The 27639-nt window shown below is 45.5% G+C and overlaps 1 protein-coding gene across 1 annotated transcript; it reads right to left on the reverse strand.

Moving 5' to 3' along the window:
* Positions 1-3294: 3294 nt before the first annotated feature.
* Positions 3295-27338, reverse strand: sgsh (N-sulfoglucosamine sulfohydrolase (sulfamidase)). The gene is made up of 7 exons (XM_080523914.1): positions 27111-27338; positions 25796-25956; positions 24651-24756; positions 23424-23755; positions 7498-7579; positions 4600-4803; positions 3295-4373 (listed from the first exon to the last, which is right to left on the reverse strand). The coding sequence occupies exons 1-7, from the start codon at positions 27202-27204 to the stop codon at positions 3805-3807; spliced, it is 1548 nt and encodes a 515-aa protein (XP_080380040.1). The 5' UTR covers positions 27205-27338; the 3' UTR covers positions 3295-3804.
* Between the last annotated feature and the right edge of the window lie 301 nt (positions 27339-27639).

The raw sequence follows: 27639 nt of genomic DNA on the forward strand, positions 1-27639 counted from the left end.
AAGTTTTTGTCCAGGTCATCTGGATATGTGGAGGAGAGCGCAGTAGCGCGTTCACGCACAGAATCGCGGTCCATGTCGGAATCAAACAAAACGCCAAATAGTCCATTCAGGGCCCTGTATGCATCAATGCGCTGAACAAGACAGGATTGCTTAATTTTTCGCTTGGCAGAGCCACTCAGTTGTCGCCTGTCCATTTTGATTTCTTAGTTGATAGTTTGGCGTCACTGCGTCATCGCGCACCTGTCTGTGATTGGGGGGGGGGGGGGGGGCACTTGTCTGTGACTGGGGGTGGGGCACTCGCAATTTTTTATCTTATTATTTATATGATAGCCTAAATATAACCGTTAGTTTTGTATCTGTGTGGATGTCTTCCAGTAAATATAGCCTATATTTTAAAAATGTGCCCAAAATATTTTAAAGGTCTATTCATTGTCTGAATAATTTGGTGCCCCCCCATTGGCTGGTGCCCCAGGGCATTCACCCGATGCAATATATGGATAATCCGGGCTTGGGTGCAGTAAACATGTCCCTAATATTTACACATTTGGCAGCATCTGCCTTGAGTTTCTTTTTGTTTTTCTCCCTAAGTTTTTCCCAGCCTCCCTTCCGTTTTTGTGTGCTTTTGCGCTCCATCTCTCTCAGTATCCACTATCCAGGCTAACTACATTTATTTTGCCGGCCGGCTCGGACCAAAACTACCGCGAAACTGAGACGGAGGTCTGGTGCTGCTGCGTGCGTGACCCCTGACCCCCCCCCCCCACCCGTTCTCTCTGTTGATTGGGCCAGCCCAGTGTCTGTACAGAAAATTGACCAATGGGCCGCTGCCCCTGATTTATGGGCCGTTCGATGGTAGCTTTCGATTTATGGGCCGTTCGATGGTAGCTTTCGGCCGGGCCGGCTGGTTTTATTTTGCCGGTCGGCTCGGCCCAAAACTACCGCGGCCCACCGGGCAAATGCCCGGTATGCCAGATGGCCAGTCCAGCCCTGCCGTAGCCTACATGAGGGCTCTCCAAGTTTATAGTTCGACGTTGGTCCGCGGACCGCGTCGTGTTGGTCGGTGTACTCATAGCGGCATAATAGCGATCAAACAACTTGCTTGTTGTAAAGAAAATGTCTATAATGCATTGAAATGACAGTAAACTAAGATAATAAGATGGTTATCATACATTTTCAAATCTTTCAAATCTTTATTAATAAGTAATTACAGAAAAAGTTAATGACATTTCTGTCATGACTTCCGCATTTACGAGAGTCGGAATGTGACGCTACCAAGCGGACCAATCATAGTTCTTATAGATAACTTAACATTAAATATGTCTATCATAAATATAATTTAAACCCAACGAACAGCCGTGGGGCTCCCTGTAACTAATCATTTATTTCTAAATAAACAGGATTGTACATCTCGTAAATGTGAATCGCGCTCAGGAAGGCTGTGCCTGACGCTTCCATAGGGAGCTCCGTTGGAACGGTGTACTCAAAGCGGCATAATAGCGATCTTTTTGTTGTTATGCTTGTTGTAAATAAACGTTCTATGATGCATTGAAATGACATTAAACTAAGATAATACGATGGTTATCATAATTTTTCAAATCTTTATTAATGAGTAATTACAGAAAAGGTCAATGCATTATAGACATTTTCTTTACAACAAGCATAAAAAAATACGTTTTTTGATCGCTATTATGCCGCTATGAGTACACCGACCAACGCGACGTGGTCCGCGGACCAACGTAGACCTATAAACTTGGAGAGCCCTAGCGTAGGCTACGGCGTAGCCGCGCGTAAATTCGACGCAGGAGTATAAATCAGGCTTTAGTCTGTTAAGATCCCCATTGGCTGTTACATTAGCTACTCATACAGCTATTGTATGAGTAAAAACACCTGTTAATCAAGTCTCTTATTATAAACATTCTCTCCTTCCTAAAGACCCCCTGGTGGGTCAAGACCACATAAACACTCAAGGGAATATTATCCCCAGCCGCTGAAATACACTTGAAACTTTCATCTGACTTACAGCTTTTATGGTGACTTCAGCAGTTGTAGTGATGTTGAAGGTGTGTGTGTGTGTGTGTGTGTGTGTGTGTGTGTTGTAGTGATGCTGAAGGTGTGTGTGTGTGTGTGTGTGTTGTAGTGATGCTGAAGGTGTGTGTGTGTGTTGTAGTGATGCTGAAGGTGTGTGTGTGTGTTGTAGTGATACTGAAGGTGTGTGTGTGTGTGTGTTGTAGTGATGCTGAAGGTGTGTGTGTGTGTGTGTTGTAGTGATGCTGAAGGTGTGTGTGTGAGTGTGTGTGTGTGTTGTAGTGATGCTGAAGGTGTGTGTGTGTTGTAGTGATGCTGAAGGTGCAGGGTTTTTCCTGCAGAGAATTTTGAGGCGGCCGCCTCCGTCATATTTCTAGCCGCCTCCAGGTCTCAACAAAACTCTGACGGTCGTATTTTCTACAAGCCTTGCACTCGGTGGATTTCTGTAATTTCTAACTGCAATTGCGGCACTGCGCCGACGTGGTGGCGGGGGCGCTGTTTCGCAAATAAGTTAGCTTTCGTTTTTGCTAGCGAAATAGCTGATAGTTGATATTGACTGCTCAAGGAGAATACATATTTGAAAGTACAGAATACCTGAGAGCCTTATATTGCATTATATTACATTATATTTTGATTGGTCATCTGGTGCCTGAATATTGTGTTTTCCTTTACATAAATAATGACATTTCCACCACAAATTGATGCAGAAAGGGCACAAATTGGTGCATATAAATTCACCAGAATGCAAGAAATTAAGTGTTTGATGCTCGTTTAAGGACCCCCAGACAGCCCTGCTTCATGGGTCCCCCCAATGTCAAACACCACTGGTACCACCTCCGCCTCATTTTGAGCCAGGAAAATCCCCGAGGTGTGTGTGTGTGTGTGTGTGTGTTGTAGTGATGCTGAAGGTGTGTGTGTGTGTGTGTGTGTGTTGTAGTAATGCTGAAGGTGTGTGTGTGTGTGTGTGTTGTAGTGATGCTGAAGGCCCCAGATGCGGTGCTGTTGGAACGGAGCCAAATTTCAGATGTCTTCTCACCCCATCAGAACCCCAAACATTCACTTACTTAGACAAATGTGTTTGTTGCTATAAGTCACTTTGGATAAATGCGTCTGCTAAATGCCAAAAATGTAATGTACATTTATTTCCTCATAGGTGACAATCTCAGAATCCTTGTCAAAATATTTAGAATCACCACATTTATCACAGCGTCTGTCATACTCTAGTAGTGAAATATTTCAGATTTTAGAGAATCAACAATCTCAACAGACTCTTATCAGCACAACCTATATTAACTGTGTGTAAAAACAATTGAATAAATATACAGTATTCAGCTACATTGAATAATAGCCATTAACAATGAAATTATCAATAGCGGCCATAGATTGCAACACGTGTGGCCCAACATCTAATCCTATTAAGTCAGGGTCCATTGTGAACATAGTCCAGGGTTCCCACACCTTCTGAAACATCAAATTCAAGCACCTTTCAAGGACTTTCAAGACTAAATGAAAGAGAGAGAGAGAGAGAGAGAGAAAGGGGGGAATTCAAGCACTTTCAATGACACATGTCTATTTTCAAAAACTTTTAGCCTAAGACCTTGATTTCTTTTTCTCAAATTCACAAACATTGAAGGATTTCAAGCACCGGTGGAACCCTGATAGTCATTGTTGTCACTTGGGTACAAAGGTTAGAGCCCTCCGTGTGGACAGAATCATTGCGTTTTCCAAGCGGTCCACTTTGTGGTCATGATACTGACGGTTCTCTTTGTGGTCGGGGAGCGGTCAGAGCCCGTTGTAAAGCGGTCGACACTTGGGCTCCATCTTGTCCTCCAGCACTGCGTCCGGCCCGCACACCCACGGGTCCCCGGTCTCCCACTGCCACTTGACCAGCGCCTGCCTCAGACTCTCCAGAACCGGGCCGTGAACCGGGTCGGACGCTATGTTCCTGGTCTCCTCCCGGTCGGACCGCAGGTCGAACAGCTCCCACCTCTCCCTGTAGTAGTACCGCTCCAGGGTCTTGAACCACCCCGTGGGTCTGCCCGACTGCGTCCGGTTCAACAGGTCCTGGAAGGTCGGGGAGACGTAGAGGTCCTGGTCTACGGGGAAAGGCATGCGGTAGTGGAGGTTGTGGAGGAGGCGGTACGCCCCCTGGTGGACAGAGCGGACGGGGTAGTACATGGTGACCTCGTGAAGAGACTGGCTGGAGTAGACGGTGTGCCAGGCGGCGGGCTCGGTGATGAGAGCCGGGAGCAGAGAGCGACCGGTGAGGTGGACTGGGGTGGTGGGGGCGGTGGGGAGGCGGTAGGGCGGGTAGGGCACAGAGAGCCAGTCTAGGATGGTGGGGGTGATGTCTAGAGGAAACAGACACACAGTGGCCACACTTAAATACTTTGAAACGCATTATTTATTTATTTATTCATTCATTCATTCAGATTACTTTTTTCCTTTCTTTCTTTCTTCCCTCCTCCCTTCCTTCCCTCCTTGCTCCATCCTATCCTTCCCTTCCCTTCCCTTCATTCATTCCTTCCCTCCTTCATTCCTTCCCTCCTTCATTCCTTCCTTCCCTCCCTCTCCTACCCAGCAGGCTGACGTAGGCGTGGCTGGTGTCCCCCCAGCGTAGGCGGTGCTCAGGTGAGGACACCAACATGGGCTCTGCGGTGCCGGAGCCGTACAGGTTAGTGCGTCCGTTGGGGAAGGGGATGCCGTTGTCTGAGCTGTAGATTACCAGGGTGTCGTTCTGGAAGCCAGCCTCCCTCAGCTCCTGCAGAACCAGACCGATACCTGGAGGAGAGAGAGACACAGGAAGTACACACCTGGATCGCAAGGTGAATACCAACAGGGACTGGAGCGCCCTCTGGTGTCTGTTTTGCCTAACTCGGGCTCGGTCCAATCTGCTAACTGTGTGTTTCTGACATTGCAGCGCGAGAACATAAGACAATAGGCAAGATAAGATCAAATAAAGTGGCAATCGTTACAAGACAAGTGAGACAATTGGAGAAGTGAGACTTTGTGGGAGACAACTAAGACAGGATACAATTAGCAGTGCAAATAGTAAACTAAACTAAAATAGTACAAGTCATGAGTATTGGACTCGGTGGCAGTGGGTGTGAGAGGTAGTATTGAGTAAAGTGACTATGTGCTTAAGGTTAGGTAGTCCGGACACATATTCACTGGATTATCCGTTAAACCTCAACATTGGGATGACATACCGGTCTACAAACATCCTAGTCCTTGTGTGGACAAATACAATGTAGAACTACTTCCTGAAACATGCTGTATTACTTTCTGAAATCAAAAACCTTAGCATACCATAACTGTTAGCTGTTTCCAACATAAAACCAGTCCTGAGGCAATAACCCTCAGGTGATTGTCAAGCAAGATACTAAAAAGTACTTCTAAGGTTTTTGTTCATTTTTAAAACGTATTATAACAAAATAAATCCTTGAGTTGAATTCAATTCATTTTCAGGGAGATCCCTAACAAAAATCGCTACATAAACAATACAATACAAACCACGTCAATGACAAACCAGGCACAAACAACTACAGAGAAAGAAGAGGGGAAGAAAACAACCATAGTCCGTACACATTAGGGGTGCAACGGTTCTCGGTTTTTTTTACGGACGGTACGGTTCGCGTTCCACGGTTCAATACACTAGTGAACTGTGGCGGTTTTCGGTTTATGATGCGTTTCATTCAAAGTCGGATGTTTGTTCATGGCGAGCGGAGTTGAGAACATGGCAACAGTTTGAGGAAGCCCTGGATTGCTACAAATCTGCGTTGTTGGGTCATCCATTCTGGTTTTGGTATTGAATACAGGGATGAGGGAATGAAAACAGTGAACAGAAACGCGTGTCGCAGAAATGCTTCACGCGTGTCCTATATGCGCTTAAAATGTGCATAATGGGTATATGGGATACAGCTCTCATAGCTAAAGTGCATTTTTACTTTCATTTCTTCCTCTCCTATTATATACTAGTCCTCAAGCCTAAGAGGCACTTTTTTGTGTGACGCCAGCTGGTGAAAACGTAAACCACTCACGTGAAATGGCTATATGTATACTTTGTGGAATGGATTCATTGTTATTGTTTGAGGCTAACGGTAAGTGATACATGGCTTGTAAACATACTTTAATTTTAGGACGTGTTCAAAAGCAAGGACTGTGTGATCATCTAATTATGTGTAGTTATGTGTTTTTAGCATGTTGTGATGTTATTAAAATACAGTTAGACCTTTGTAGCGATGTGCTTTGTTAGCCGCTAGCTGTTAGCAGTGTTTGCTTCCGGTTTCAATGACAGCCAGTTTAACCCTATACTGTATGTGCCTGACGTCTAACATTCAAATTACTCTAACTTCATCATCTTTTTTCGGATTTCAATGTATGACACATCATTTGAAAGTGATGATCTGTAGTTCCAATCAACAAGTCACATTTGAAAGTGTTTATGTAATTCTTTTTACATTTGAAATTGTTTTTTGTTTATATATATTTATATTATACAATATAAGGTGTCCACCCACTGGTCATAGAACGTGCTAAAACTGGGTTTTGCCAGGGTTGCGCTACTTAATCACCATAAAAAAATACATTTTTGGAAGATTTTGTCTTACATGTGTTACAACATACAACATACATGTCCATATGTATTATAGTTTTAACTCTATGTACTTGTTTTCAATGTACTTATTGTTTTAAGACTGTAATTTCAACGTTACCATTGCTACTCACTACCGCTTTCAGTAGTCTGAACTCACTACCGCTATCTCCGGTGATTTTCGACTATTTACAAGCTCTCTTTCTTGCAATTTCCACGGCTTGGACCAATGGTAATCAATGTAATGGAGACGTCAAATGTATCTAAGGCATCTTGACTTCCTATTGGTGTACCCGCAATTCTCCTCACATCAGAGGTTTTTTTCCTGTGTCGATTTTAAGGAGACACTTGAAAGATACGCATCGTTATTGAAATCTGATCGTCTTTGCGGATGGTTTTCTAAATTCAACTTGTTTTCTATCTAAAAATAGATACATATAGATACATGTTTGTCTTGTAGCCAGCGGCTTTTGATTAGAAAATATCGCCTCCTCAAGCTCCGGTTGTAACTTCTAGTAATCTAAAGTGAAAGCAAAATTATCTGTGTGAACACCCTATACAATACCAGTCATATTCTGGAATGTGTCTACATTTTAAAGTTCCATACGTATAAGCAAAATACAGTAAAGTAACAGTTTGTAAATAAATAGTAGCATTTTTTTTTTTTTTTTTTTAAAGACGTACCGAAACCGAACCGTGAACCGTGACCCAAAAACCGAGGTTCATACCGAACCGTGGGCCAACTGAACCGTTGCACCCCTAGTACACATGGGGTGTGCTGGGGATAATTAGTCAATCGTCGACAGTAGGCTGTGTGTAAATCAATGCTCACAGGAGCGCTACCCGGGAGTTCCCTCCTTTACTGTGTGTCATACACGCACCCTGGTCCAGCCGGCTGACGGTGGTGTACTGGGCCGCCAGGTCAGCACGCGCCACGGGCGTGTCAGGCACGAAGTAGGGGACCTGGAGAACAACGACAACAACAGGAGAGGAGATCAAAGATTATCCGTCATCCGCAAACTTAAAGGCAAGGCAAGGCAAGGCAAGGCAAGGCAAGGCAAGGCAAGGCAAGTTTATTTGTATGGCACATTTCATACAACAGGGGCAATTCAAAGTGCTTTACATACATTATTTAAAAATACAGCAAGAGGAGCATAAGAAAATAAAAATTACAATGAATAAAAGCAAATATAAGAAGTAAATAGATAAAACATTTAAAAAGACAATTGTGGTGACTGTTTCCTCCTTACGGCCAAGCTCCACCATGGCCATCGAGCGTTGCGTCTAATGTGCGTTGCGTCCGAAATTGTCAAATTTCAATCAAATGCATTGTAATCAATGAAAGGTGCTCCACCTGCTGCGTAGCGTTGCGTCCGATGGGTGCGTCCAAAGTAGACTTTCAAAAAAGTTTGATTTTTGACAGTGGATGGACGCAGACGTCACAACGCCCCACGTGGGTGGGGCGTCAATCACCGCACCTGTGGTGAACTCTTGTTGCAGGAATGGATACTCTATGTATCAGATGAATAAACGTTGTTATGATCATCATCTGACATGTCTGGAGTTTAGAATGATAAGGTTCTATCTCCGTTTAGAATGATAAGGTTCTATCTCCGTTTAGAATGATAAGGTTCTATCTCCGTTTAGAATTATAAGGTTCTATCGTTTAGAATGACAAGGTTCTATCTCCGTTTAGAATGAGAAGGTTCTATCTCCGTTTAGAATGATAAGGTTCTATCTCCGTTTAGAATGATAAGGTTCTATCTCCGTTTGTATGTAACTAGATTTATGGTTAAGGATAGGGTTAGATTTAAGGTTAGGGCAAGGTTTAGGATTAGTGGTTAGTTAGTTGAAATGTTGTTGACAGTTAGTTGAACATCTACTGAACTAGCAACTATCTATTTGGGAATATGTAGATAAAATATTACCCTGATTGGAAAATGTTCTGTATGATGTTGTTATTGTTGTGGACATAATTGCAGTCAAGGGTGAAATTATTCCCGTATACAAAAAATGCCAGTGGAGCTAGAGTAGAACGTTGACGTTGACGCAACGTTGACGCGACGCAGCAGGTGGAGCTTGGACAACGGGAAGTTGACGCAACGTCGATGGCGAGTTGACGCGACGCAGCAGGTGGAGCTTGGCCGTTAGTCACCGTGACTGTTGAACTGTAAACTTTAGTTGACTCGTGATACCAACACCGACGACTTCTGTACGTTACAATCATTTGTTTACTTTATTATAAAAACATGATACACTAAAAGGTTTCGCATGTGGCAACACGGTCAAAGACTGTGTGCTCACCAGTTCAATCAGTAACACCTGTAGCCTACCGGTGAGCTCACCTATATACCTGTGCACTCCTATGTCCTCGCCACTCAGTGGTCAACAGTAAAAATGACATCCAGCACAGACATAATGGCTGCAACACTCCGGCTCCTATTTGTTCATTGGCTAGAGACATTGACAAATACAATCCAAACAACAAAGCCATTATGCAACAACACCATACATACAGTAGCAAAAAAATCATAGTCCATAATTAGGGATGCACGATATTATCGGCACCGATATTTATCGGCCCGATAATGGGAAATTAATGTTTATCGGTATTTATCGGTTTTATAACATTTTAGCCGATATTTAACCGATAATATGAAGCCGGAAATATTTCTGCTTCCGGTTTCCGCGCTCATGCTGCTGCGCCTGCGTACAGGCACGCAGTGTATAGACGAGACGAGAGCGAAACATGCCTTCCCCGGTGTGGACATTCTGCAGAGTTTCTGAGGCAGATAGTGCGTTTGCAATTTGCAACACATGTTCGACAAAAGTTCGGAGAGGAGGGCAAAGGTCTACGAGTTACAACACAACGAATCTCATAAGTCATCTTAAGATTCACCATTGCAAGCACGCTGTATGGAAGGAATATCAAGCACTAGGTAGCCTAGCCGCGGTGGTAGCCTAGCCTTCAGAAGGTAGCCTAGCCGCGGTGGTAGCCTAGCCTTCAGAAGCAGTAGCCTAGCCGCGGTGGTAGCCTAGCCTTCAGAAGCAGTAGCCTAGCCGCGGTGGTAGCCTAGCCTTCAGAAGCAGTAGCCTAGCCGCGGTGCCTATTGAACACGCATTTGAAAACTGCAGGAAGACAGCAGACAGCTCAAAGGCTCAAGCAATCAATGAAAAAATAATGGAGTTGATGGCCCTCGACGACCAGCCTTTCTCTGTAGTAGAAGATAAAGGATTTCGCCAGTTAATTTCACATTTAGAGCCCCGGTATACACTCCCAAGTCGCCGCTATTTTGCAGACGTGTGCCTGCCTGCTCTGTATGATACAGTCGCCACACACATCCATAGTCTGATCGATACTAGCGTAAGCCAGATAAGTTTTACCACGGACATATGGACTTCTGACGTTAGTCCAGTCAGTATGCTTAGTTTGACGGCCCAGTGGCTGGATGAGGACTTCAATATGAAGAAGAGTTCTCCGGTTCGCATACTGCGACAGCCATCCGCAGGGCTTTTGAAACCATGTTTGGAGAAGGCTTAGGTGAGCCTTTTTTGTTTCATAAAAGGAGGCCAGATCTTGGCTAAAAAAAGCATTGTGCACTGTCTATAACAGATTCTGTTTGTTAGAGGAAATAATAAATGAACATTTGAAGAGTCAGAAGTGTTCTCTTTGTTGTGTTAACAATAGTGATGTAAGTTAGATTTGGTGAGATCACTATGGAATATTAAATCATCAATCTTTGCTCACTACATAGCCTTTCTTACCTTCAGGTGTGCATGAACTACAGGTTATCAACTGTGAAATTATATCTGAATGGTCTTTATTGTCATTGATATAGTACAGGTACCAAACAACGAAATTTGGGAGGGGGGGCTCCCCTGGTGCTAGGAAAAAAAAATAAAACAAATATCGGTTATCATATCGGTTATCGGCCACGAGAAGCGGGTAAATATCGGTATCGGTATCGGTTGGAAAAAATGCATATCGTCCATACCTATCCATAATGCAGGGCTGTAGTAGCCTACACTCCACTTGTAATCTATCAGGAATGTCCTTTGTAATCCATCAGAAATGTCTTTGGGGTTGAAGATGTTCCACTTTCAGTCCTCTTGAGGCGTCATCTGGCGGATTTTGTGCCGTAGGGATATATCTCCACTGTGATATGTCAGATTCTTCCCTGATGGTGGACACTCGATTGGCAACGAATGTATGGAACCTTTTATCCTCGTTTTTGATGTACTTGAGAACTGAGGTGCTGTCTGTCCAAAATACAGATTTCTCCAGTTCAAGGCCCAGTTCTGCTTGAAGCATTCTGTGAACTCTGACTGCGACAACAGCAGCTGTGAGCTCCATGCGAGGGATCGTCATTTGCTTCAGGGGCGCCACCCTTGCCTTGCCAAGGACAAAGGCGACGTGACTGCTCTCTCCATGTTGCATCCTGATGTAGCTGACAGTGCCATATCCATCCTGGCTGGCATCAGAAAAATTATGCAACTGAACACTTGTTGGTTGTCCAAAGCTTTTTGGCTTAAAACATCGACTGACTCTGAAGTCTGTCACCCTTTCAAGGTCAGTCAACCACTTTCTCCATTTCTTTTGTAGAACCTGAGGCACTGGATCATCCCACTGATACTTCATGCGACAAAGCTCCTGCAACATCATTTTTGGCACGAGTGTAAGTGGTGCCAAAAATCCCAAAGGATCATACACAGAGATGACCATGGACAAGATTCCACGTCTTGTGTGCGGCTGCTCTTTGATGGCGAGCTTGAATGTGAATGTGTCCGTCTCAACACACCAGTGTAGGCCCAAAGCCCTCTCCAATGGCAACTTGTCTTGGTCAAGATCCAGGTCATGCACAGGTGCTGACCTGTGCTCCTTGGCAATGGCCTGCAACACTTTACGGCTATTGCTAGTCCATTTTGTCAGCTGGAATCCTCCTTCTTTGCATAGTGCCATTAGGTCCTCAACCATGTGCACAGTCTCCTCCTCCGTTGACAAGCTCTTAAGCAGATCGTCCACATAAAAGTTGTGTGTCAGGGTGTTAATCACTTCGGCAGGGAATTTGTGTTTGTTATCTTCCGCTGTCTTGTGAAGGGCGTAACACGCACAACTGGGTGAGGAGGCCGCACCAAAAAGGTGAACTGTCATACGGTGCTGCACCGGCTCCTGTTTGATGTCACCTGCTGGCCACCACAAGAACCTCAACAAATCAGTATGTTCATCTGCAACCTTGACCTGGTGAAACATGGCTTTCACATCTGCCATGACTGCCACTGGTTCCAGTCTGAATCTGGTCAGCACTCCCACCAAAGAGCTGGTCAGATTGGGCCCTTGTACCAGCTGCTGATTTAGTGATGTTCCCCTGAACTCGGCCGCACAGTCATAAATGACCCGCAGTGTTCCCTTCTTGGGGTGATGTATTCCATGATGGGGTATATACCACATTTTACCATCAGGATGATTCAACTGATGTTGGGGTACTCTCTCCGCGTATCCTTTGCTGATAACATCCTCCATGAAAACGACATATTCACGATGGAAGGCTTGGTCCCGCAGAAACCTCTTCCTTAATCCACAGATTCTCTGTTTAGCCACACTGAGATTGTTTGGAAGCATAACAACATCTCTCTTGAAGGGGAGTTTCATCTTGTAATGTCCATCTTGCAACTGGACTGAGCTGGATACGACATCCATGAATCTCCTGTCTTCTCTGGACATCTCCTCCTGTTCACTTGAGGTCTTCTCGTTAAAATCTGTATTATACTGATTGACAAGCAGCTCCTCCAGCTTATCCACTGCAATTCTATTCGCAACCACCGGAGAGCAGTCATTTTGGTCGTTGCAGATTCCTTGGAGGGGTCCACTTATCACCCATCCCAGCCGGGTTTTAAAAGCGTACGGCCCCTCTCCAACACTGTTCACCACCTCCCAGGGTTCCATTAGCCTGGAGGCATTGGTGCCAATCAGCAAATCCACCTGGGCTTGGATGTGAGGGATGCAGATGCCATTCAAATATGACACTTCGCCACTTCTTCATCTGAGATTATATTAGATGTTGACACAGGCATTTTCTCTTGGGTCAAAACTTCAGGAAGGCTGTAAAACTGTCCATCGTTACAGCCAGCAATCTCCAAACCTTGAAGAATAAAGCTTGAAACTTCCTGATCTGGCGCCATGGTACGCAACTGAACCTTTACTCTCCTTCCAGTCATTTTCAACCTTGTCATCAAGCTTTCAGAGCAGAATGTTGAAGTGCTTCCTGGGTCCAAAAATGCATATGTTTGAATTATTATGTCACCTTTGGAGGACTTAACTTGCACTGGGAGGATTGAGAGAATGCCGTCACTGCTACCGGCTCCTGTATGTCCAGAAAAGGTAGAGACGTGTGTGCGGTCACTTGATTTTTTCTGTAGCCCATCTGTGTCAATTTCCTTTTCCTTGTTTATGTGGAGAACACTTGGATGTTTCTGACCACACACCTTGCAACTCATGCGCCTTTCACAGTGTTTGCTCATATGTCCAGTTTGCAAACAAGCAAAACAAACGCCTTTCTCCTTCAGGAAACTTATCTTCTGTGTGTGTGCTTTCTTTTCCAATTGTGGGCATTGCTCAAGGGAGCAACACAGACACAGATTTGATTTTGTAGTCTTGTACTGTACACTTTGTCTCTTGCTTCTGTCATTGCTTGTAGACTCTGCAACATCACTCTGTTCAGTGTTTACAATAGTTGTAGCATAGGCATTTCCCTTGATCCTTGATGGTGTTCTGTTCCTGTCACCAAATGGTTTCTTCTCTACAGGCTTTACATAGCTACTGTACTGTAAATCTCCAAAAATAGGTTCGGATGCAATTCTCACTTGGCGCTCAACAAAAAGAACAATATCTAAAAACTGAGCTCTGCGCTGATGGCGCTCCCAAAGCTCACACGTCTTTGTTCTCCATTTTTCTTTCAACTTGTAGGGGAGTTTCTGGATCACGGCTCGCATGTTAGCTGGCATGTCAAGTTCATTGATGTATTTCAATTCTTCCATTGCGTTACAGCACTCACGCAAAAGGAGTGAATATGCTTGCAGTCCTTTGACATCCTCAGCCTTCACCAATGGCCAGCCAAGCACCTTGTCCACATATGCAGCGGTAATTTTCAACTCATCCCCAAAATGCTCCTGCAGGAGTTCCATTGCTCTTTCATAACCTCTGTCGGGAGGCATAAGTTGACAACTGCGGACTAGCTCCTGAGGCTGCCCTCTTGTGTACTGCTGTAGGAAGTACAAACAATCACCTTTGTTGTTGGTCTTATTTACCACACAGTGTTGAAATGCTCGGACGAAAGCTCTGTATGACAGAGGATCTCCATGAAACACTGGAATTTCGCTTATTGGAAGGGAATTCATGTTTTGCTGTTGCACCAAGAGCTCCGTTATTTGATTTTGTGATTGAATGAATGAATGAATGAATGAATGAATGAATGAATGAATGAATGAATGGTCTTTATTGTCATTGATATAGTACAGGTACCAAACAACGAAATTTGGGAGGGGGGGCTCCCCTGGTGCTAGTAAAGAAAAAAACTAAAAAACAAGAAGGGAAAGGAGCTGGTTTACATAAATAAAGGCTATGTACACTATCCACTATACTATACAAATAAAACACTGTTCTGTACTCTATGCTATGCTATACCTATTCTAACATTTCCTATTCTCTGCAACCTTATGTACCCTAGGGTTGTCATATTGCACATAGTGTTATTGCACATTCATTTAAAGTGTCGCAGTTTGCAGGCTTGAAATGTACTCATTTGTGCCTCAGCACTACACCTGATTTCAATCCAGCAGCTGCCATCAATCCGTCCAGACTGTCCAGGGCCCAGAACCTAGGTCTTTGCTGTGTTCAGGGCCTGAATGGCCCTGGGGTAGAAGCTGAGCTTCAGTCTGTTTGTCCTTGCGAACATGGTCCTGAACCGCCTGTTCGAGGGCAGCCGAGCAAAGTGTTCGTACCCAGGGTGGGATGGGTCTCTGGAGATCTTGGAGGCCTTCCTGAGGCAGCGTGTGTTGTACAGCTCTTCCAGAGAGGGGAGGGGGGCGCCGGTGATCTTCTGGGCCGTTCTCACGACTCTCTGTAGCGCATTCCTCTCTGCGGCTGTGCAGCTGGAGAACCAGTTGCAGATGCAGTAGGTGAGGATGCTCTCCACTGCGCAGCGGTAGAAGGCCACCAGCATCTCCTGTCCGATGTGGTCTTTCCTGAGGACTCTCAGGAAGAAGAGCCGCTGTTGTGCCTTCTTGATGATGGCTGCTGTGTTGTTCTTCCAGGACAGGTCATCCTGTATGTGCACCCCCAGGAATCGGAGGGTTGAGACTCTCTCCACGCTCCCTCCGTCGATGAGCAGGGGCTGGACCTCAGATTTTTTCCTCCTGAAGTCCACGATGATTTCCTGGGTCTTTGACTGGTTCAGCAGCAGGTTGTTAACCTTGCACAGCTTGCTCAGCTGCTTGAAGCTGATTGAAGTAGACTGTAAATATTGCCGTCCTTGGTGTTAGGAGAAGGTACAACACCACGGTTAGCCTGACCGTGAGAAGATTGAACGGCATGTTCAGAATCCTGACTGTGTGAAATCTGCATGTGAGGAGATTTTATGACCTGTGCAGCATCCAGAATGTGGGAAGATTCCATGACCTGTCCAGAATCCATCATTTGGTTTGTTGTTCCATGTCTCTTTAACCTTGATGCCTTCTGGTTGGATTGTGAATGAGACTGTAGGCCTATATTTTGCTTTGGCTGCACATGCATGTTTTTCATAATAGTGCTTGGAAATGGATTGAATTCATTGGCCCCAGGATTGAGAGGTGTTTTCCTTTCCTTTGTGTACGATTCTTTAATTGAACTCCCTCCATCAGATTTCATAAACACTGCTAGTTTAGCAGAGGACACTGCAATCTCGGTGTTAAGTTCAAGCTGTTCCTGTTTCCTCCGAAGCGGCTCAGCCTGCTCCTGCAATACATGTTTGTCACGCAAAGCAGCAGCGCGCGTTTCTCGTGCAGCTTTCTCGGCTGCAGCTTCAATGCATTTTAATGAGACTGTAGAAGATCGGCCACTCCTTGAGCTGCCACGGCTCTTCTGTGATCGTTTACTTGAAACCTGCGTTCCCACATTAGAAACACTGTCATATGGATGCACCTCATCTTCGTCGTCAATTTTGTAGTGATTGACAGCTCCATCAACATCATGAGCACCATTATTGCTTTCCAACCGTTTTGTAACTGCACCAGTCGATTCATTATCCATTTCACATTCCAACCATTTTGTAACCACATCTGCAATTGACACTCAACGTTTTGGCTTTATACCACACTTCATGCTTGTCAGCTTCATCGGCTGGCAGCAAAGGTAATAGGGTTGTGTGTGCATTTTGTGCGTCATGGCACATCAGTTTAAACTTGTCAAACTCGCATTTCACTGGTTCTTTACAATCCTTGTTGCTGCTAGACATCAGTTTATTAATAGTCTCCTTTAAATTGTTTGCTTTGTTCAAATGATATTTTCTTTTTGTTTGCAAAGTGTCTATTTTGTCTAGCAAGGCTTTTGCCTTGAGCTGCCTTTTGCGTTTTAAATCCTCTGGGTTCATTTTCACAGGGCTGGCAGTAGCCACGCCCACCAGATGCTGTGCGTCATCACAATTGTTACTTTGCGCTGTAGCCATTGTATTCAGTCATTTGTTTACGCTTTGTTTTCAAACAAATTATCTCCAGCGACTTGGCTAATGGCTACTCACCACTCAACGACAGATTTCAGCTGTGGCAATTCAATCACTCACCCAGAGCTCTGAAACGGGTGGATCTGAAATGGATAGCCTACTGAAGTCGAGTTGTCCACTGGTCCGCTCGGTTCCATTCAAACGGAGGTAAACATCGGCTTAGTTTCCAATTCTTCTTTTTTGAAGCGCAACACTTCACCAATTAGTCCACTCGCCCAAATGAGCTAGTCTTTGACTTAAATGTGGTGACTGTTTCCTCCTTAGTCACCGCGACTGTTGAACTGTAAACTTTAGTTGACTCGTGATACCAACACCGATGACTTCTGAACGTTACAATCATTTGTTTACTTTATTATAAAAACATGATACACTAAAAGGTTTCGCATGTGGCAACACGGTCAAAGACTGTGTGCTCACCAGTTCAATCAGTAACACCTGTAGCCTACCGGTGAGCTCACCTATATACCTGTGCACTCCTATGTCCTTGCCACTCAGTGGTCAACAGTAAAAATGACATCCAGCACAGACATAATGGCTGCAACAACAATAATTAATGGAAAAAAAGACATTGATAGAAATGTTTGTATTTAATCATAACTGGCGCAAAACATGAAGGTTTTTAGCTTAGATTTAAATATTTTAAGGGTTTGGGCCTGTTTGATTTCTTCAGGGAGTTTGTTCCAGGAGCATGCAGCAGCGTGACTGAAAGCTGCTGCACCGTGTTTTGTTTTTACTCCTGGAATTATTAGCTGATTAGTCTCAGCTGACCTTAGGGACCTTGCGGGAATATAGGGTGGGAGGAGATCTGATATGTATTTTGGTCCAAGACCATTTTGTGACTTGTATGTAATTAGGAGGCCTGTATGTTTCCACCCCCTCTCTTCTCCTACTACTGTACCAGAGCATCATCCAGCCCCTCCTCATGTACTGTTCCTCCTGCTTCTTCAACATGCTCACAGTCACCCGGGCCAAACTCACACACATCACCAACACTGCTGTCAGGATAATTGGACTCCCCACACCCAACCTCCCAGCACTGAACAACAGGGCCATCTCACGCATCGCAACCACAATAGAACAGGACATCACACACCCACTCAATCTGTACCTCGCCATCCGGGCGTAGGTACAGAACGCTATGGTGCAAAAGGGCTCGCTTTGGCAAAAGCCTGATCCCCGCAGCCTTTGTTGCCTTAAATAACAGACCGCGCTGAGTGTGTGTACTTATGTATCTGTCATGTGTAGTACTGTCTGTTGTTGTCTGTGTTATATAGGGTTGTATGTACAGTTGAGGCCAAAATGATTAGCCCCCCTTGTGAAATCAGACAAAACCCATGATTTCTCCATGGAAATGACCATTAACAACAAGTGTTTATAGTGTATTTGTTTCCAAAATAATAAAGACAAAATGTCCACTAAGTTTGATTAGGATATTTTATTGATGCACTGAGTTGAAACAAGAAACGTCAAAAATGACACGTCCAAAATTATTAGCCCCCTGGCCATTAATAGTCAATGGTCTACCCTTTCTGAGCCACAACTGACAAAAACCTTTTAGAGTAGTTCTTTACTAGGTTGGCACAGGTCTCTCAAGGGATTTTGGATCATTCTTCCATTGCAAATGGTTCCAGCTGGTCCAAACTGCGTCGGTTTCCGAGCATGGACATTCACTTTGAGCACCCGCCACAGATTCTCAATAGGATTGAGATCTGGGCTCTGTGCGGGCCACTCCAGGACCTTGGTTTTGGTGTCCTTTAGGAACTGTTGGACCAATGTATTGATGTATGCTTTGGGTCATTGTCTTGTTGGAAGACCCAGTGACGACCTAAGCCTAGACTAAGAGCAGATTTCTTCATATTATCCCTCAAAATGTCAACATAGTTTTCTTTTTTCATGATGCCATGCACCTGAACAAGGCTCCCTGTGCCTGAGGCTGCAAAACAGCCCCACAGCATGATGCTCCCACCACCATGTTTAACTGTGGGAACTGTGTTCTTAGGGTTGAAGGCCTCTCCCTTTCTTCGCCAGACATAAGCAACATCCATGTGCCCAAACAGTTCCAGTTTAGTCTCATCAGACCAAAGCACAGATTTCCAAAACTCATCTTTACCTTTCAAATGTTCACGGGCAAACCTCAGTCTGGCTCTGATGTGCCGCTCTTTGAGTAAAGGGGTTCTTCTGGGATGATGGCCCTGAAGCACACCACGATGAAGAGCCCTCACAACTGTATTCCTTGAAACATCAACTCCACAAGAGGCCAGGTCAGCAACAATCATCTTGGCAGATGTCCTTGGTGTCTTGCTGACATCTCTGACTATTTTCCTCTCCAGAGTTCTTGAAATCTTGAGCTTTCGACCACGCCCCAGGTTTGTTTCTTACAGAATTTGTCTCCTTGTACTTAGCAATGATGCAACGTACAGCGGTTCTAGACACTGAGACGCTTGGAAATGGCAGTGTAGCCTTCCGCCTTATCATGAGCCTTCACTATATTCTTTCTGAGCTCAAGACTGATTTCCTTTGTCTTTGGCATGGTGAGTAAGAGTAGTAGTATAGTCCCTCTCAATAATGTGTTCAAGTGCCCTGTTTCTTGGAGTCCTTTTATGCTAATTGGATGCTCAGGTGTTGTTAGGAAGCCAATTGACTGTAAAGGTGTGGTTTGAAATCTGATTGGTTGCTTAGGTGTGTTTTTAAAGCAAATATTCACATGGGGGCTAATATTTTTGACCACCCCATTTTTCACTATATTTGATATAAAGCAAGCCTAAAAACTTATTTTATATTCCAAAATGTACCAAAAGCTAATAAATAGCACTGGTGAATGTTTGATTATATAACGTTTTATCAATGATGCAAACATTGGGAAGAATTTTAGGAAAATGTTCCATAATTCCTGGGGGGCTAATAATTTTGGCCTCAACTGTATATATACAGTGGGTTCGGGAAGTATTCAGACCCCCCTAAATCTTTCACTCTGTCATATTGCAGCCATTTGCTCAAATCAATTAATTTCATTTTTTCCCTTGTTCATGCACACACAGCACCCAATAGTCAGAAAAACACAGACTTGTAGACATTTTTGCAGATTTATTACAAAATAAACACTGAAATATCACATGGCCATAAGTATTCAGACCCTTTGCTGTGACACTTGGATATTTAACTCAAGTGCTGTCCAATTCTTCTGATCATCCTTGAGATGGGCCTACACCTTCCTTGGAGTCCAGCTATGCTTAATTATATTGATTGGACTTGATTGGGAAAAGCACACACCTGTCAATAGAAGACCTTACAGCTCACAGTGTAAAGTCAGAGCAAATGAGAATCATGAGGTCGAAGGAACTGACTGAAGAGCTGAGAGACAGAATTGTGGCAAGGCACAGATCTGGCCAAGGCTACAAAAAAATGTCTGTTGCACTTAAGGTTCCTAAGAGCACAGTGGCCTCCATAATCCTTAAATGGAAGAAGTTTGGGATGACCAGGACTCTTCCTCGAACTGGCCGTCCGGCCAAACTGAGCATCCGGGGGAGAAGAGCCTCGGTGAGAGAGGTAAAGAAGAACCCAAAGATCACTCTGGCTGAGCTCCAGAGATGCAGCGGGGAGATGGGACAAAGTTCTAGAAAGACAACCATCACTGCAGCCCTCCATCAGTCGGGGCTTTATGGCAGAGTGGCCCGACGGAAGCCTCTTCTCAGTGCAAAACACATGAAAGCCCGCATCGAGTTTGCCAAAAAACACCTGAAGGACTCCCAGACTCTGAGAAATAAAATTCTCTGGTCTGATGAGACCAAAATCGAACTTTTTGGTCTTAATTCTAAGCGATATGTGTGGACAACACCTGGCACTGCTCATCACCTGCCTAATACCATCCCTACAGTGAAGCATGGTGGTGGCAGCATCATGCTGTGGGGGTGTTTTTCAGCTGCAGGGACAGGACGACTGGTTGCAATTGAAGGAAAGATGAATGCAGCCAAGTACATTGATATCCTGGACAAAAACCTTTTCCAGAGTGTTCACGACCTCAGAATGGGCCGAAGGTTCACCTTCCAACAAGACAAAGCACACAGCTAAAATAACGAAGGAGTGGTTTCAGAACAACTTGAATGTGAATGTTCTTGAATGGCCGAGCCAGAGTCCTGACTTAAATCCAATTGAGCATCTCTGGAGAGACCTGAAGATGGCTGTCCACCAACGTTCACCATCCAACCTGACAGAACTGGAGAGGATCTGCAAGGAGGAATGGCAAAAGATCCCCAAATCCAGGTGTGAAAAACTTGTTGGATCATTCCCAAGAAGACTCGTGGCTGTATTGGCTCAAAAAGGTGCTTCTACTCAATACTGAGCAAAGGGTCTGAATACTTATGGCCATGTGATATTTCAGTGTTTATTTTGTAATAAATCTGCAAAAATGTCTACAAGTCTGTGTTTTTCTGACAATATTGGGTGCTGTGTGTGCATGTGTCGTCGGTTCTGAACCACATAGTGAACTGCACCAACTCAGCCACCGTGGACAAACGGGTCCGGGTCTACCCCAACACGAAGCCATGGATGACTGGGAAGGTCCAAAAACTGCTCAAGGAGAGGGACAACGCCTTCTCAGGGAAGGGCACACTGCTGTACAGCACCACCAGGGCTAACCTAAAGCGCGGCATCCGGGAGGCCAAGGCAGACCACAGAGAGAAGATTGAGGAATGCTTCCTGAGCAACGACTCCAGGCGGGTGTGGCAGGGGGTTCAGCACATGACAAACTTCAGAGCCAACAGGCTCACAGCCGCGGAGGACGACCCCCTGCTGGCGGAAAAGCTGAACTCCTTCTACGCCCGGTTCGACGAGGGGCGAACGGAGGTAACCACAACACAAACACCACTCTCTCCAGCTCTCAGCAGCCTCACCCTCACAGAGCATGAAGTGAGACGCGTGCTGAAGGCGGTGGACCCCAGGAAAGCCTCAGGGCCGGATGGCGTCCTGGGACGGGTGCTGAGGGACTGCGCCGACCAGCTGGCCGGGGTTTTCACCAACATCTTCAACCAGTCCCTGTCCCAGGCCACCATCCCACCCTGCCTGAAAACCTCAACTATTATCCCAGTCCCGAAGAAAAACACGGTGAGCTGCCTAAACGACTACCGCCCAGTGGCACTCACACCAATCATCATGAAGTGCTTCGAGAAACTAGTCCGGGCCCACATAGTCACACGCCTCCCGCCCAACCTGGATCCATACCAGTTCGCCTACAGAGCCCACAGGTCCACAGAGGACGCCATCGCGACGACTCTCCACTCCACTCTATCCCACCTGGAGTGGGGAAACAGCTACGCGAGACTGCTCTTTGTGGACTTCAGCTCTGCCTTCAACACCATCCTTCCAGACAGGCTAGTGACCAAACTACTAGACCTGGGACTATCACACTCTATATGTGCATGGATCAAGGACTTCCTGTCTGACCGCCCCCAGAGGGTGCGGGTGGGCTCCCACACCTCCACAGCCCTCAGACTCAGCACTGGGTCCCCCCAGGGCTGCGTGCTAAGCCCCATCCTCTACAACCTCTACACCTACGACTTCACCCCCGTCCACCCCAGCAACTCCATCGTAAAGTTTGCAGACGACACCACCGTGGTGGGCTGCATCTCGGGGGGGGACGAGGCGGCGTACAGGGATGAGGTAGAGCAGCTGAGCAAGCTGTGCAAGGTTAACAACCTGCTGCTGAACCAGTCAAAGACCCAGGAAATCATCGTGGACTTCAGGAGGAAAAAATCTGAGGTCCAGCCCCTGCTCGTCGATGGAGGGAGCGTGGAGAGAGTCTCAACCCTCCGATTCCTGGGGGTGCACATACAGGATGACCTGTCCTGGAAGATCGACACAGCAGCCATCATCAAGAAGGCACAACAGCGGCTCTTCTTCCTGAGAGTCCTCAGGAAAGACCACATCGGACAGGAGATGCTGGTGACCTTCTACCGCTGCGCAGTGGAGAGCATCCTCACCTACGGCATCTGCATCTGGTTCTCCAGCTGCACAGCCGCAGAGAGGAATGCGCTACAGAGAGTCGTGAGATCGGCCCAGAAGATCACCGGCGCCCCCCTCCCCTCTCTGGAAGAGCTGTACAACACACGCTGCCTCAGGAAGGCCTCCAAGATCTCCAGAGACCCATCCCACCCTGGGTACGAACACTTTGCTCGGCTGCCCTCGAACAGGCGGTTCAGGACCATGTTCGCAAGGACAAACAGACTGAAGCTCAGCTTCTACCCCAGGGCCATCCAGGCCCTGAACACAGCAAAGACCTAGGTTCTAGGCCCTGGACAATCTAGACAAATTGATGGCAGCTACTAGATTGAAATCAAGTGTAATACTGAAACACAACTGTGTACATTTCAAACCTGCAAACTGCGACACTTTAAATGAATGTGCAATAACACTATGTGCAATATGACAACCCTAGGGTACATAAGGTTCAGAGAATAGGAAATGTTAGAATAGGTATAGCATAGCATAGAGTACAGCACAGTGTTTTATTTGTATAGTATAGTATAGTGGATAGTGTACATAGCCTTTATTTATGTAAACCAGCTCTTTTCCCTTCTTGTTTTTAGTTTTTTTTTCCTAGCACCAGGGGAGCCCCCCCTCCCAAATTTCGTTGTTTGGTACCTGTACTATATCAATGACAATAAAGACCATTCATTCATTCATGAACGAGGAAAGAAATAAAATTAATTGATTTTAGCAAATGGCTGCAATATGACAAAGAGTGAAAAATGTAAGGGGGTCTGAATACTTTCCGAACCCACTGTATGTACACTGTACCGTGGTGTGAAAATGAATTTCCCCCTGGGGACAATCAATCTAATCTAATCTAATCTAAAAACATTGTTTATACGTCTGGGTAATGATAAAACATATTCTTTCTCTCTCAAATACCAGCTGGAAACTGATTCAGTGACGAGTTATAACAGATAATGATATTCTATAAGGATACTTAGCAAAATTACAAAAATGATACTTTTTTGACCATATCTTGTAACCTATTTGGTCACGACTGATCAGAATCATGATGTTGTTCAACTCACCTTGACCTGGTCTGGGGTGTAGTACTCTGGCTTCCAGTCAGGAATTCTCCCCATCCCGCTCTCCCCGTTCCCAAACTTCTCGCAGAAGGCTCCGTACTGGGGCTGGGAATGTCCGCAGCGATGGGTGTCATGGAACGCCACATACAGGAAGAAAGGTCTCTCCTCCCCGCTTGCGTCTTCCTCCTCTCTCTGGGTCTGGAAAAACTTCCGGACCAGCAGTTTGATCCGGGTGATATTCCGTCCCACCTGGAGTACAGAATTGTTTTCCTCTGTATAGGCGAAGTCAAAGGGGTAGACAGGACCTGGACCGACGTGCTTCTTCCCGATTATTCCTGTGTGGAGGTAAGAGAGAGAGAGAACATTATCTCTGTGTGGAGGTAAGAGAGAGAGAGAACATTATCTCTGTGTGGAGGTAAGAGAGAGAGAGAACATTATCTCTGTGTGGAGGTAAGAGAGAGAGGTAAGAGAGAGAGAGAACATTATCTCTGTGTGGAGGTAAGAGAGAGAGAGAACATTATCTCTGTGTGGAGGTAAGAGAGAGAGAGAGAGAACATTATCTCTGTGTGGAGGAGAGAGAGAGAGAGAACATTATCTCTGTGTGGAGGTAAGAGAGAGAGAGAACATTATCTCTGTGTGGAGGTAAGAGAGAGAGAGAGAGAGAGAACATTATCTCTGTGTGGAGGAGAGAGAGAGAGAACAGTATCTCTGTGTGGAGGTAAGAGAGAGAGAGAACATTATCTCTGTGTGGAGGTAAGAGAGAGAGAGAACATTATCTCTGTGTGGAGGTAAGAGAGAGAGGTAAGAGAGAGAGAGAACATTATCTCTGTGTGGAGGTAAGAGAGAGAGAGAACAGTATCTCTGTGTGGAGGAGAGAGAGAGAGAACATTATCTCTGTGTGGAGGAGAGAGAGAGAGAACATTATCTCTGTGTGGAGGAGAGAGAGAGAGAACATTATCTCTGTGTGGAGGTAAGAGAGAGAGGTAAGAGAGAGAGAGAACATTATCTCTGTGTGGAGGAGAGAGAGAGAGAACATTATCTCTGTGTGGAGGTAAGAGAGAGAGAACATTATCTCTGTGTGGAGGTAAGAGAGAGAGAGAACATTATCTCTGTGTGGAGGTAAGAGAGAGAGAACAGTGAAACATCATAATGAGTGGAGGCATCAGAGACATTTACACCTTGCATTAAAAAAAACATCCAACTATGTTGAAGAAGAGAGTTGCTTCCTACCTGTGCGTATGTTAGCCTGGCCCAGGAGAAGAGGCAGGCTCTGGACTCCCTCAAACGAGTTGAAGTGATGGACCCCTTGATGCAGGCCATACATGCCATTCTGATGCTGATAACAAAAGACACATATTTAGAATTTAAATTTCATTGACGCTTTGTGTCATTAAGGAAAAATGTGTAGTCTGGGTGGCACGTGTGCGTGTGTGGCGGGGCGGCTGAGGCCCACAAAAAAGGCCCAGAAGAGACTGTTTTTCCTGAGGCAGCTCAGGAAATTCCACCTCCCAAAGACCACACTGGTGAACTTCTACACGGCCATTATTGAGTCCATCGTCATCTCTGCCATCATCATCTGGTTCCCCGCTGCAGCGGCCAAGGACAAGGCCAAGCTGCAGCAGTTGATACGCTCGGCGGAGAGGGTGATTGGCTGCCCTTTGCCCCCCCTTGAGGCCCTGTTTAAAAGTAGGGCTTTGGGGAGGGCCAGGAAGATCATGGCTGACCCCGCACACCCAGGACACGGTCTCTTCGCCCTGCTCCCCTCAGGCAGGAGGGTGCGGTCTCTAAAAACTGTGAAGGCCCGACATGCACACCCCCCCCCCCCTGACCTGACCCCTATCTATCTACCCTCCCTCCACCCCCACCCAGAGAGCTTTGGACTGTCTGGACATGAACACTTGAACACTTGATCTTTGCACTTCTTATATTTATATTAATTATGACTCTTGCACTATGATGTTGGTTTGCACTGTCTTGTCCTGTCTTGCACCTGTCCTGCTGTAAACCGTGCTCCACTGTCCCAAACCAAATTCCTAACATGTTTACATGTCATGGCAATAAAGTCTTCTGATTCTGATTCTGGATGGTAGGGGCTGAGGGCCTTACCTGATGTAGGTGGTGAGGGTAGGGGCTGAGGGCCTTACCTGAGGTAGGTGGTGAGGGTAGGGGCTGAGAGCCTTACCTGAGGTAGGTGGTGAGGATAGTGGCTGAGGGCCTTACCTGAGGTAGGTGAGGATGGTAGGGGCTGAGAGCCTTACCTGAGGTAGGTGGTGAGGGTAGTGGGGGCTGAGGGCCTTACCTGAGGTAGGTGGTGAGGGTAGGGGCTGAGGGCCTTACCTGAGGTAGGTGGTGAGGGTAGGGGCTGAGGGCCTTACCTGAGGCAGGCCGGTGAGGATGGTGGAGCGGCTGGGGGAACAGCTACTGACAGAGGTGAAGGCGTTCTGGAACACCAGGCTACGGCCGGCCAGGGCACGGAGGTGCGGAGTACGGACTACCGAGTTGTTGTACACCTCTGTCTCAAAACCTGCATCATCGGCTGAGAGAGACAAGCGATTTATGTAACTGAGTTAAGACGGTAAGCTCACTCCTCAAGTTCAAATACCCCCCACCCACACTGTCGAATTCCTAGCTGTTCGATAACGTAGCCTGTTTACATCGGGTATTTGAGGAGACGGTCATGTGTGTTGGCAAGTCAGAGGTCGCAAGTTCAAGGCCCGGTTGGAGCATTGTACAGTAGAACGTGGGCCGACTGTTTTTCAATTACGTCTGTTTCACTTCCACTGGTGATGGTTATCGTAGTTAGTTAGTTATCAGTTATTTGATTAGTGTAAACGATAAACTAATTTTACTTGCTACAACAACCATTAGTTAACTCCTGAAACCGGCACTCAATTTGCCTTGCATGAAAATGAAGCAGACTATAAAACACCCAAATAACATTTAAATGTCAACCTTCCAATCACAAGTGTGTCATTCGTCACATTGGGCATTACTGTGTACAAACACAAACAATTAGCTTGAAGTGCGATTTACCCAAGGTCAAACTTGTGATTTTGGTATTATTATTTCTACACGTTTTTGTGGATGGAAGTATGGAATATACATTTTAAAAAGATAGAGGCTACACTCTTCTATCATCTAATGTGACACTGCAACATGACATGAATTACATTTAAATGGCAGGCACATCTGGCTGTAGATGTTTTGATTGATTCATATTGCCCCTGTTTGATCCCTGGGGGGTATTCCATGAACGCTAATAAAGGAAAATCCAGGCTTTTAGATAGATAGATAGGTAGGTCGGTAGTGCTAAAACTCACATCGAAATGTAATGCTCTGCCAAAACTCACATCGAAATACAATGTACACATCTCGAAATGTAGGCTAATGTACACATCTCGAAATAGCCTACAATACGGCTGTATTGATTTCATTTTGGCACAAATATTTTTGCATTTGCATTTTCGATACATTATGTATTGCATTTCGATGTGTGTATTGTATTTCATTGTGGCACGACACGACCCCCCCCCCCCCCCCCCCCCCCGATGTTGATTACTTGTGACTAATAATATTGATTCATATATTAAACATTTTGGTGATTGTGTAATTTGTTCAGATTAAAATATTTGACCAAGCATTTGAAGTTAAGTGAGATCGGACTTTCTGGGCCGGGGGCAATACACTTACCGATTATGAGGAGGACATTTCTCCTCTTTGCTTCTCCAATGCAGAATATGACTATTAACAACACAACCAACACGTGATAACGCGCAACGGACATTCTCTTACTTCCTACTATGAACACACACTTTTCAGCTCCTGTACCTTTAGTGCAAAACAACACCTAAAACAATAATCTAAATATTAGCAACTCCTGCCAAAGCATTCGTTGGCTCTATTTTCTACACTTAAGTGCCCTCTATATACATTGACTTGAACATTTACAACCTCTTCTGTACTTCTTCCTGAAACACAGGACAGCTGCTTTGTAAATCCAGACGACTTTGGTCACACGATCATGATCACATGACGCGATCATGGTCACATGACGCGATCAGGGTCACATGACGAGACGCACCAAAATCGGCTTTTTTCTAACATCGGTTCGTCCGACAGTTTCAGAGGAAGTGGTTTTGGCGAGCTGCAGTGATTCTGCCTACGTTCACACATTGTAGGGACACTTGTGGAGAATGAACAGAACACCTTTTGAGTTTGA

The sequence above is a fragment of the Nansenia antarctica genome (genome assembly GCF_963989245.1).
Source record: "Nansenia antarctica genome assembly, chromosome: 2".
Classification (NCBI taxonomy): Eukaryota; Metazoa; Chordata; class Actinopteri; order Argentiniformes; family Microstomatidae; genus Nansenia; species Nansenia antarctica.